Raw genomic sequence first — 12,883 nt, 5'->3', positions numbered from 1 at the left:
TGCGGGGTAGGGCAAGGTTGATAGCCACTGTACACCTGTCATATTTTGATTGAGCTGCAGTCAATGACAAATAGCGCGCACAGAACAGTTGTAGATGAACGAACATTACAGTATATACCAATGGTACCTATAATGTTAAACTTGGTGCATATTGGTCAATTAAAACACATTCTGGAAGCAGCGGGGCATGATTGATCTGAAAAGTCTCATTGAAAATTGACAAGCTCGATTTCTGTGCCGAGAGAAACATAGCTTCTTGCGTGTAACACAGGCCAAGCGATGGGTAGTTTCCCTTTTTACTCGTGGTGCATGTATTGATGAGCTGGCGCGGCTGAAGGACAAGGATGTGCCAGCTTGCCTTCAGCCTACCACAGCCAAATCCGTGGAAAACAGGGATTTCCGAGCTGTCCAATTCTGCGGCTGTCCGAATTTCACCCGTTATCTCTCTCCCACCAGAACAACAGTAGATTGAGGTAGCTTCTAAGAAGGTAGACTGGTGAGTCACAGCACAAGAAAAAGCTTTGGCTAGCTCTCTGTCTATGTGTTTTCATGATAACTCGGAAGGTTGGGCGGAGCCAAGTTCCTTCGGACTCAAACTTCGGCCCAAGACAGGCCCGCACATGTCTGCCTAGTGTGGGGCACGTGGATATGGCGCAGAGACACGTTCAGCTCATCAATACATAACTTGGTCATATAATACTTAGTAACTAGGTTACCATACAAATGCGGATTAAAGAGGTTCCTGATGAGCCCACCAAAATCTAGTGTAGCGCAGCTTCATGTCAGGGTTGCTGAAACACTCGTAGAGTCAGACTGATGACACCTCTATCCGGACGTAGTATACGGCAGGGGCTGGCAACATACGACAAACGACAGGGCTTCCGAGAAGATGAGCAGTGCGAGTGCGGGGCGATTGAGACGGTCGTACACGTCTTGGTTGACTGCCCGCGACTGAGCACATTACGACAAAAACTACGGCACAAGATTGGAGGCGCGTTCAATAATATATCAGACATGCCAGGAGGAGCAGGCCACGGTAGGGAAGATAGGCTACAAGATGTCCCGCCAGACAGTAGCGTCCTTGGGGCGGTACTAAATTTCGCGGAGGCATCGCAGAGGTTTCGAAGTCGCACGCCACGAGGGCGGCAGAACAAAACCCCAGGCACAGGCCACCACAGGCCTTGACGAGGCTCCAAATTCGTCGGGAAAGTAATCGTTCACGTCCAATGGATATACATAGAGCGTATAGATAGTGGGTCCCTGTATGTTGCCTAGGCGAGGGGTCAGTGTATGAATCAAATCATCATCATCATCATCATCATCATCATCATCATCATCATCATAGTGTACGGTAGATACCGCGTGGTAAATTGAACATTGAGTCTTCGACGGCCTTCTAACACAAATCATGATATAGTCAATTTTGGTATCATGAATTTCAGTGTCGTAGCTGAAGAATGTGGTCCACCTGACTGAGGGAAATTCAACAGGAATGCAACCAACAAGAATGTAATACAAGGCCTAGCAGGCAGCCAATGAATCTAACCAGCCACTGAGCCGAAGATTCATGATGAGTCCTAAGTTTGTTGCACACGGGCGGAATTGCATCAAATGAGATCCGGTCGCAGAGATGCGTAAGTAGATTTTGCTGGAAAACATTAGACAGTAAGATGGAAAAGAGCCACGGACAATCTGGCTATTTCCAGGGGAAATATAATAGCTGGAGACAGGGGAGTGGTTTTCAGATACACTGTTGCTTCGGCGGGCCCGCCGCTTGTCGGCCGCCGGCGGGGCATCTCTGCCCCTCAGGCCCGTGCCCGCCGGAGATTCCAACACGAACACTGTTTGAAAGCGTGCAGTCTGAGTCGATTGTTACCAATCAGTTAAAACTTTCAACAATGGATCTCTTGGTGCCGGCATCGATGAAGAACGCAGCGAAATGCGACAACTAATGTGAATTGCAGAATTCAGTGAATCCTCGAGTCTCTGAACGCACATTGCGCCCCCTGTCAGCCATCAGCTGCAGAGAGGCCCGATTTTGACGCGCCATACTTGTTTGCTTTTTCTCTAGCCGAAATTTGTGGTTCATAGCTCTTTCGGGACTGGAATACTGGACCATCAGACAGTGGAACTCAATAAGAATCAGAACTTGAATGATGGAATATTTCACACCTGACCGTTGGTGCGGCTTCCTTAGAGCTCAATAGAGTCGGAGAAGGTGGTTCAAACTTCCACCAGAGGTGGTTTACCCAATTGGGTGACTACCAGTGCCCATGTTCTCACCAGGATTAGGCTTGGAAGAGAGAAGTACTCTCCTAGGAGGGGTGGGGCTGAAAAGCGATGCTACCGACAGCATCGTCTAAACAAGGCGAGCCACGATCGAGGTTCAGCAATGCTGATCGGGCACCGGAGTCAGCATCGCGCCGTGCTGCCAATCACAATTTCGTTCCGTAAACACCATGTAGCAGGGTGCGCGGGGATATCACAGAGCTACATCCCACATCTTTCGAAGACGCCGGAAAATTTGAAAGCCACACGCAACTTGAACAGATTCGGTATCTGATAGAGAACATGTCCGCCTTTATCTTATCTTCACACCGCTGACCACGGGACCGCGACAACCGATAATCCGGCTGGCCGGGAGGTCCGTCATGTGACCACACCCGGCGCAACTCCCGATTCGGCGAAGCCGGGCGAAGTCTCCGATCCATTCGACCACATCCAATATTCTCCATGGCATCTGGATGGACCGCATTCGCCAGACATTGGGGGCTACCCCCGTATTGCTGGTCCGACGGTCGCTCCAAGGTCCGTGGATTCCCAGTCCAGTGATACGGAACCACCCTCCCTTGCGCGGCCGCTCTACCGTCGCCTCCGACGCGTGCGGCACCGCGCCGCCGGCACCCCCGCCGGCCATCGTCCTCCGGGACTATCAGGAGGAATGTATCCAGGCCGTGTTGGACCACCTGCACCAAGGCCACAAACGCTTGGGAGTGTCGTTGGCGACCGGCGCGGGAAAAACCGTCATCTTCACCCAACTGATCGGACGGATTCCCCCCCGAAATGGCCACAATGACAAGACCCTCATCCTGGTCCATCGCCGGGAGCTGGTCGAGCAAGCCGCGCGACACTGCCGGCTGGCATATCCCGATCGGACGGTGGAGATTGAGATGGGGAACCATGTCGCGTCGGGGGCGGGGGACATCATCATCGCCTCCATCCGCAGTCTTACCTCCAAGGATAGAATCTCCAAGTTTGACCCACGACGCTTCAAGCTCGTTTTGGTGGATGAGGCACACCATATCGTGGCACCCACGTATCGCACAGCTCTGCAGCATTTCGGCCTCAACGATCCGTCGCCCGATTCGCCGGCTCTGGTAGGGGTGTCAGCGACGTTCTCACGCTTCGATGGACTCAAATTGGGCGCTGCGATCGATCACATCGTGTACCATAAGGACTACATGGATATGATTGACGAGAAGTGGCTGTCCAACGCTATCTTCACCACCGTTCGGTCCGAGGTCAATCTCTCTCGGGTTCGAAAGGACAAATTCGGCGACTTTGCCCTCGGCTCACTCTCCGAAGCGGTGAACACGACCAAGACGAACGATATCACCGTCCGTGCATGGCTGGCCAACGCACAGGATCGGAAATCCACCCTGGTGTTTTGTGTCGACATTGAACACACCAGACAGCTCACTGAAGCGTTCCGTGAGCTGGGCATTGACGCCCGCTATATCACGGCAGGGACCCCGAAGGAAATGCGGGATGAGCAGCTGCGCTCCTTCAAGAACCAGGAATTTCCCGTGCTTCTGAACTGTGGTCTGTTTACGGAAGGTACTGATATCCCGAATATCGACTGCGTCCTGCTCGCCCGGCCAACCCGCTCTCGGAATCTTCTCATCCAGATGATCGGACGCGGCCTGCGGCTACACCCGGGGAAGAAAGATTGCCACATCATTGACATGGTAGCCACCTTGGACACCGGTGTTCTGTCCACCCCGACACTCTTCGGTCTACACCCGGATGAGCTCCTGGAAAACGCCAAGGCCAAGGACCTCAGAGAGCAAAAGGAAGGCCCGGCAGGCTCGGAGGATTACACTGAGCAGCCACCCGAGACCGATACTCCCACGGACGAGCCTGATGTGTCCGATGACATTAAGATCACCTTCACCAAATATGACACCATATACGACCTGATCCATGACATGAAGTCCGAGAAACACATCCGCTCCCTTAGCCGCTACGCCTGGGTGCGAATCGACGAGAGCAAATACACGCTCTCCGACTCAACCGGATGGATCACCCTCGCCCAAGAAAAACCTGGTCCCAGCAAGCAGAAAGCAGCGGACACGCCGGCATCCTACACCGTTCACCATGTCAAGAAATTCAAGTCCGCCACCGAAACGACCCAGTACACCCGGCCGCGTCTTATTGCCACCGCCACGGACTTTGAATCGGCTGTCCATGCTGCCGACACATTTGCGGCCTCCGAGTTCGATGACCGGTACATCTCCACCCGGCAGCCCTGGCGTCACCATCCGGCCACGGCAGCCCAGGTCACTATGCTAAACAAAGCGAAAATCCGGGACGAACGAATCGCCTCCAGCGAGCTGACACGGGGCCAGGCGGCAGATCTGATCACGAAACTGAAATTCGGGGGGAAGAAGCGCTTTGCGAGCATGCAGAGAAAGCGACGGGTTGCCGATGAGAAGGCTCGGGACATGGCTGAGCTGAAGCGACGCGAAGAAGTGAGGGTGGGACCGGTGGATGGATGATTCGGGTCTCCTATCTTTTTCTCTTCCCTCTGCCGCCGCCTCGCTATGTCGAGAAGCGGGTGCTAACTCCGGCTCAAGCCATGCGTCCGCCAGCCTCAACAATCCTATACAATGCTTACAGTCCTGGCAACCGTACGTGGTCCGTCTTTGGTAAACAACCGATGGTCAGCCGTGGTGGCACCCAAGACATTGGACAATTGGGCTCAACTCTTCGCAGTTAACAAGCAACTAGAATCCTAATATCACTTGCAACTGCATTCTTGCCTATGACGCTTCAGCCTCCTTTACCAATTAAAAAATATCTGTGATTCCCTTCAAGTGCACCATCTGCCAGAAGCCTTCGTCCGTGCCAGTGTAATTCGTGTGCTCCGGTTGGTCCGTAAATCGCTTTATCGAACTCCTCGCCCATTCTAATTTCCTTCATAGGCCACAATCTGAAGACTCTCAACATATAGCAATCGCGCCTTGGCCTTGATCGGTTTCAGCAAACCGAGTATCAAGCCATACCGTCGTAGCCCTCCCCGAGTTGGATTGAACAAATATAAATATGCACTTTAAGAGGTTATAATTCTTAATCTGATTATCTGCAACTTCGGTTTCATGTTACTCTGCTCACGGCAATAATCATAGATGATATCAATCATGTTTACCTAGTCTTTACACTTTGCTAGCTAGCTGTCCAATTATCTATCGGATTGCTTTTACAAGTAATCCCCGTCTTATTGAGCGTTGGACATCTGGGCTGCTCCCGACTTTGCTTGAACATTGCTACGATGGAAGAGAGCCGAACTGGCTACCAATCTCGTAGTGCTACTTTCATGAAAACACGTTGAAAATGTAAGCAGAGTCTCTTGGGTCCTGGCTTCTAGCCATTAGTGATAAGCATTTACTGTGCGTGGTCAATTAACTCTTAACAGCAATGGACCACTGTGGAAGAGGGAAAGGTGAAGAAGCTGCCCAGTGGAGTGCCCACCAAGTTCCTTCATTCAGCCTGGACAACCTGGAGATTAAGACTCCTGCCTGTTATGGTAAGAGCCTCGCTTTTGAGGGACTGGAAGGGAGTGCCCTTCCAACCACCGCCGAGAGCTGCAATTAGCTTCTGCCCGAAGATGGACCAGGATCAACGGTTATCGCATCCAGTCATTGACCTTTTCTTGGCAGGCGGGACTAAGAGGCGCCAGTCCGCTGGTTGGAAATCTGATACTCCCTCTGCACCGAGTTTTGATGAGCTTCTTGTCCGGTGGTGCCGCTGTGAGGAACAAGATAGTTCAGAGATTCGTCAGATCTTTCAATGCCATTGAGTTCTGACGGTCCGGTCTGTGAAATCCAGGGGACATGCTAATCCAGGTCAGATGATCCACCTTAATTGAGTCAAGCTCTCGGCCGGATATTCCCAGGGATTCACTACTGCTCCACCAGTGCATACGTCAGCAGCAAGCCATCGCTCCGGCCCGGAAGCTGAACTGCTGAAGGGCCACGACGTGTCCTCCTGGCTCATGCATGATCTGATATTCGACGCCAGTAGCCGGCCGTGTGGTTGATCGTACCATGTGTGGTCTGCAGCTCTTTCCTCCCTGTTGCTGTCTCTGTCTAATGTACGTGTCGCTAGCCCGGGTGGACTATCTGCATGTCTCCACTCGCCAGAATTAAGTTGCTACCAATCGTCCACAATCACATCCGTCTATTCCCCGTAGCTAATCTAGAATGAACCATGCACCCCAAGGACCGAATTTTAGCGGGAATTGATTTAATGCAGGATCCCTGCGTGACTTAGCTCGGAGGCGGGTGTCAGACAAGTAGTAAGGCAGCGCCGGAGGCGCTGCCTACGGGCTTGACAACACAGATACCTGGCTTAATGAGTATCTGGCCAGTTGTCATTAGCAGCTGGAAAGAACTATAGTGAGGTGAGGAGGATGGGTTATACTTTCTTGTTACACTACATGAACGTAAAATACGAAGCTTTCCACCGGCTTGAGAGCTTGAAAGCGTAGATGTAGCATCAGTCAAGCGGACACGCATCGCCAGAGCGCACCCTATAACTCGTAGACGACGTCAGTCATCGCGCGTGGTAAGAGTCACCGTAGCAGCCGTAGTTGCAATCACAAATTACTATTAGGTATATATATGATATGTTTCTTAGTACAGTGTATACAACCTTCTGGTTCTCCTAAGGATAGCATTCAAGAAAGCGGAGAGAGGGAAGATAGAGAGAAAGCGGTGAGATAGGTTTGCAGCAGAAACGGGAAGGCAAGGGAAAAGTGATGGGGTAGCCAGCGGCAGAATAGCCGCAAGCGGTGAGCAAGTGAGCCAATGAAACCCATTGAAAAGGTGTAGGAAGGTGTACTGAACGACCCAATTGCTAGATATATATTTGATGCTTCGTCCGCCACCCGGATTGGACTCGAATAACCTCGATGAATTCCACCTTGTCCTCAATGGTATTGCTGCGCAGAGGTAACCTACTACCATTGAGGCTATACGTGTTATGCCTGAGTATCCAAAGATCTCACCGCTGTCCTCGTGATTGACATCTTGGGTCGAGATGCCGGTTTAATCCGAGCTTGATGCCATTCTAGCACATAGTGTTTAATAGTATGGTAGGCTGCGTTGGCCAGCCAATAAATACAAGCAGACCCATCGTACGTTGAGCGAGGGGCTGTGACTGAAAATTGTAGCAGGTCAGATCATGGCTTAACGTTCCCAAGCGGTTGGTCGACACGAGGGTTACTACTAGTAGGCAGGTCTCGTTTATCAACTTCAAATCAAAAGCATGCTGTAACTTGCCAAGCCTGGACCGTTGCCGTTGATTGGTCCGTTTTTGGCACATTTTGAGCCGTGTCATTGGTCAGATTCTGGCACGCTTCAGAGCCTCGGATGAGCCAATCATTCGTACGGTTGTCTCCATTGACCACTTGCGCACCCCATCAAACTCCTGGCCACTTTACTCATCTCCGTACAGCCTCCTTCTGTATCCCTCAAGTGATTTTGTCAACTATCATATTCATTCTTTGATAAGCCGGGCGGTAAAGCGGTAAGTCCATTAGGGCGCGCTTGCGCGCCCCTCAAGGCCTTGTACGAAAACATCGGGCGACTGGACAAATGATCGCCTGAGGCCTAGATACCCCGCGGGGCTTATCTTATCGGTCGGCGACCGAGACGGGCCGACGGAGCTGACTAATGAGGCGGGACGGGATCACGCCATAGTGGGCTCGAAAACTTTGGGGAAACCTTGACTTTCGGCTCTGGTCGAGGCCTTTCTCTTTCTACATTTTCCCTTTCTCTTCTCTCCCATAAAAAGTCCCAGCTTCATCATTGACCTCGAAAATGTTCCGCCATGTAACGCTGGCAGCAAGCGCTGCCCAGAGGGGTTTCGCCACTGCCGCCCCCGTGAGTCCCGTGGCGCGCAGTCACAAGGTCGTCGTGGTCGGCGGTGGTACGGCCGGCCTCGCTATCAGCCATCAACTGCTCCGCTCCGGCAAATTCTCGCAGGATGACATCGCCGTGATCGACCCCTCCATGTGGCATCACTACCAACCTGGCTGGACCCTGGTCGGCGGTGGCCTCAAAACCAAGGAAGATCTGCGCCGCCCGCTGCACGGCTTGATTGACCCGAAGCTCAAATTCTACAACCAGAGCGTCGGCACGTTCGCCCCTGAGAACAACTCGGTCACCCTGGGCAATGGCGACCAGGTCAGCTATGAGCAGCTCGTGGTCGCCCCCGGCATCAACATCAACTACGGGAGCGTGAAAGGACTACCCGAGGCACTCGCCAATCCGGACTCGCTTGTCTCATCGATCTATGGCTATGATACCTGCGACAAGGTCTTCTCCACCATTGAGAAATTGAAGACCGGCAACGCCATCTTCACCCAACCCGCGGGGGTGATCAAGTGTGCCGGCGCCCCCCAGAAGATCCTGTGGCTGGCCCTGGATTACTGGAAGCGGGCTGGTCTGTACGACCCCAGCAACCCCTCCAGCTCTGCCATTAAGATCGCTTTCGCCACGGGTCTTCCCTCCATGTTCGCCGTGCCCAAGTACAGTGCTGCCCTCGAAGGTCTGCGTCAGGAGAGGGGCGTAGAAGGTCTCTTCCAGCACGACCTTGTGTCCATTGAGGGCAACAAGGCCACCTTTGCCCGGCCGGACGGACAGGAGCAGGTGACCAGGCAGTTCGATCTGCTGCATGTTGTGCCCAAGATGGGTCCCCATGCCTTCGTGAAGAACAGCGCTCTGGCCAATGAGGCTGGCTATGTGGATGTGGACGCTGGCACCACCCGCCACACCAAGTATGCCAATGTGTGGTCCGCGGGTGATGCCTCCAGCCTTCCCACATCCAAGACGGCGGCGGCAATTACCTCGGAGGCCCCCGTCCTCGTCCACAACCTGTTGCGCTTCATGGAGGGCAAGACTCCCGATGCGGTTTACGACGGTTACGCCTCATGCCCTCTGGTGACCGAGTACGGCAAGGTTCTTCTCGCTGAGTTCAAGTACGGGGGAGAGCCCAAGGAGACCTTTGGAAATTGGTTCGGCATCGACCAGAGCGTTCCCCGTCGCTCGTTCTACCATCTGAAGAAGGATTTTTTCCCCTGGGTTTACTACCAATCCCTGGTTAAAGGTACTTGGGCCGGACCTAAGGGCTGGACGAACTAGGATGAGGCTGTGACATTACATGTACAATACCACTTACGGCGCAAGCGATTGTTCACTTGATATCATTTAAGTTCTGCTGTTGCAGGATCCAGCTGGCGTTCGATCAGTTTCTATTTTTTTTCGTTCTTGCTCCTGCGGTTCACCTCCAGATCGGCCAGGCGGGATGCCTTTCGGAGAGACGTAGAGTAGCACGCCACGAGCTGTAGTTGTCAAGACCCCTGGCCAGAGTAGGAGATCGTCTTCACCAATGACGGTATACGTTTGCTTTCAGGAAATGAATACTGCCTCAGGCGCCGAACGGCATCACCGTAACCGAGCTGGGTGATCAAGCCCGGGCAGACCTTATGGGGTGCTTCCTCTTCGGTATCTGACACAGATTAGCACCCATCTTTATCCCAAGCCACTGGGACCAACGAGGACCTCTACTTTTTTCTGTAGATGCCGATGAATGGCACCCGGCTGTCAGAACTCCATTAGCCCCAGTCGTCATTCTGGACATCCGGGTGCCAAAATCCCCCGGTGCCGAGTGCCTAACATGTATCTACTCGGAAGGCTTCTGTTGCCTGCTGCGAGATCGAGAAAATGGTTATGTTGAGTAAAGGTATACCCTTGCTGAAAGACTGAAAGTTTTGTTGAGATCAGGGATCTGACAGCGCTGTCCTCGAAGAATGCTTTCGTGTCATGGTCTCATCCTGCTCAATCATGTATAAGGCTTTTCGTCCATATTGATGTATCGATACCATTCTTAGTGTCATTCCCGATCCCATGTTGTCTCTAAAATCGCTTCACCGTCGGTTCGTTGGCAAACATGTACGTCTTGATACATATCTTGTCCGGCTTGATCATGATATGCAGTGGTCATATGTGTTTTTGGGCTCGTCGTACACTATCTTCTCTCGTGAGCCCGGCATGGAATGTAAATAGGTCAGAGTTGTTCGTTAATGGCTTAAGTGACACCAAACCTACTGACTATACACGACTAGCTTCCATCGGAGTCAAAAATCTAGCATATGAGATGTTGTGATAAAGGCGTTTAGAGAGAATACTTCAAGAACTCAACAAGCAACTAACGTAATAGAGAGGGGGAAAATGTAATTAGAGTACCGAGTGTGGCAAACGTGAAGGAGAAAAGTGTAGAACCAAGACTTCTGCTCCAGCGTGCATCAATCGGACTAACACGGAACCTGTAGATGAGTGATTTCAAGGCGATCGACGACCTTGAGCGTCTCTAGATCGTTTCCTTCTCCAGCGTGTATCTGCCTTTGACCTGTGTTACTCCACCCAAATCACAAACACCCTGACTGAGCGGGACCGATAGATCATGTGCGCGTCTCTCGATCAGGCTGTTCCATGGCCTTGGGCCTCTACTACAGGTTGCGGATTCACCTCTGTATGCGGCTTTTCCCATCATCCGACCCGTTCCTTCCCATTCTGATTTTCGTGTGGCCTCCTTGTCTTGTCTCTACAACCCATTTACGATTGCTTAGATCACAAACACGACCATCTTTCCATCACCGCGTATCCTAGTAGTTGACCTCTGACCGATGTGAAACCCCCTCGCACGCTTGGCGTTAATTATCAGCGAACGGTAATCGAACTATCCACTTGTTATGGGACGGCTAACGAATCGAAGACATCAGAACCACCGAGTGAATTAGAATTATGACGTCCGGGAATGATAAACAGGAAGTTCGACCTTGCAGTTGCTTGACAGCTGGAGACCATACAGCGCTGGGAGACGAGCGTATCCCCGCCGATGAGTTCCCCTGTCAACATAAGCAGAGCCGCCGAATAATTTTCGATATACCGGCAGCAAAGGCGAAGGAGCTGGAAGATAAGCTGGCACAGTTGGAGGAAAGAATCACGGTACTGGAGCAGGCTGTGGAGAGGCGAACGCATTGATTGAGACCCATGGCTGGAAAAGACGAACTCGGTCAGGAATACGTCCCATCTTTTACTAGCAGAATCGATATAACGAACCTAGCTGACCCCTGAGTTCTTATCAGCAGGTTTTCAAACCTCCCTCACCTCCCTGGGTACAGTCAAAGTCCCCTCCAACTCTCCCGAAAGCATATCAAAGTCGCGTAGGTAAGATCCCATCTGATGACTTGCCCGCGCCCTTACTACACCATGCGTGTCTATTAGGATACATTCTTACCAAGCAATAGGCTACGAACAGCCGTCGAATGTTAATACGAGAAAGATAGCACAGTTTACGAATACCTGGAGGGTGTCTGTGGGTCTCTCTGGTAAGATCCAGTTGAGGGTTGAGGAAGAGCGGATTGGATTGGAGACACCGTGAAAACTGTCTTTGAGAAATGACCTCTCGGCTAGACCTTTTGACCCGCTTCATCATTAGTCAAATTGGTCCGATTCCAGGACTGTCGCTTATTTCACCATCATATATCTTACCTCTCTTACTGTATCTCACTGAGCAAGGGAGTTGCGCGGGTCGAATCTTTCGTGGTTGATATGCCCGTGTTTCTTCCAAAGGTGTAGCAGGAACAGTAGTCAATCTGGCTTTGTCTTCGTCATCTTTGTCACGAAGTAGACCAGCTTCAGCCTTGTGTTTGCGTGTTCTTATGACAATCGAATTCTTTAATGGCTGAGATACACTCCCTTTGTCTCGCTCTTCCTCTTCCACACTGAGAACAGGACACAAATTTCTGTCAACGCCTCTTCGGTCATGTTTTTAAAAAGCGAGAGAAGAGTGACTCAATCCACCACGATGGCCATTGGCATAAATAGAATTACTCTATATGTGTCAAATCAAGGAGAATCCTATTACATACGACCATAGGGTGTGGAGAACAGGGCTTCCCGTCCGCTCAGCCGTACTTAAGCCACACGCCGGGAGGTTAGTAGTTGGGTGGGTGACCACCAGCGAATCCCTTCTGTTGTATGTTTTTCTTTTTTATTTTTCTCATCTTGCTTTGCCTATTAATTCTGCTTGTGAAGGGATGGCCAATGGCTTCGGAATTATTGAACCGATGCTGTTTGGTACATGAAATTGTCGATTGACCGGGAGCAGCGGGAGCGGTTGCTCTCTTGCAGGAGGCTTGCTGCGACCCGGACCATCACTTCAGATGGAAGCAGAGAGTCGCGAGCGTACCGTTGAAATCTTTCATTCCCTAGGCATGACCTAGACAAGCTGGTGGTTCCGGTGTTTCTCACGGTTCCACGAAAATCTATGATAACTAGCTAAAGCCGAAAAAAAAAGGGACTTATCTGCATCGAGTACCTTCCCTAGTAACACTCGCTTCGAGTATCGGGGCCTTTTTGAGTCATAATATGATCTAGTCGATTTGATTCGTGAGCCGGGTCCCCTTACGGAGTAACTGAGAGAACATCTGGGCTGATAGGAAGGCTATATAAAAGACCTACCCGATAATAACTCCAGACTATAGCCACGTGGGATCGAAAGAGTCCACAACAAGGAAATCGGGCAGACGATTCCA

At 51.6% G+C, this 12,883-nt stretch overlaps 2 protein-coding genes across 2 annotated transcripts; both read left to right on the top strand.

The window, feature by feature from the left end:
- Window positions 1–2,722: 2,722 nt before the first annotated feature.
- Window positions 2,723–5,153, top strand: BO80DRAFT_426550 (DEAD/DEAH box helicase). The gene has a single exon (XM_025719794.1). The coding sequence runs from the start codon at window positions 2,745–2,747 to the stop codon at window positions 4,776–4,778; it is 2,034 nt and encodes a 677-aa protein (XP_025573579.1). The 5' UTR covers window positions 2,723–2,744; the 3' UTR covers window positions 4,779–5,153.
- A 2,845-nt stretch (window positions 5,154–7,998) lies between these two features.
- On the top strand, window positions 7,999–9,588 carry BO80DRAFT_127082 (NAD(P)/FAD-dependent oxidoreductase). Its single transcript, XM_025713542.1, has one exon. It carries the CDS (start codon window positions 8,103–8,105, stop codon window positions 9,423–9,425), a length of 1,323 nt encoding a protein of 440 aa, XP_025573578.1. The 5' UTR covers window positions 7,999–8,102; the 3' UTR covers window positions 9,426–9,588.
- The last annotated feature ends 3,295 nt before the right edge of the window (window positions 9,589–12,883 follow it).

This window comes from Aspergillus ibericus (genome assembly GCF_003184845.1).
Source record: "Aspergillus ibericus CBS 121593 unplaced genomic scaffold BO80scaffold_29, whole genome shotgun sequence".
Taxonomy (NCBI): Eukaryota; Fungi; Ascomycota; class Eurotiomycetes; order Eurotiales; family Aspergillaceae; genus Aspergillus; species Aspergillus ibericus.
The sequence above is the reverse complement of the archived record's forward strand: the minus strand, read 5'-3'. Positions and strand labels throughout refer to the sequence as shown.

Bases quoted from the DNA above. Each gene is read 5' to 3' on its own strand.
- BO80DRAFT_127082 (XM_025713542.1), top strand. From the start codon at position 8,103: ATGTTCCGCCATGTAACGCTGGCAGCAAGCGCTGCCCAGAGGGGTTTC.
- BO80DRAFT_426550 (XM_025719794.1), top strand. From the start codon at position 2,745: ATGGACCGCATTCGCCAGACATTGGGGGCTACCCCCGTATTGCTGGTC.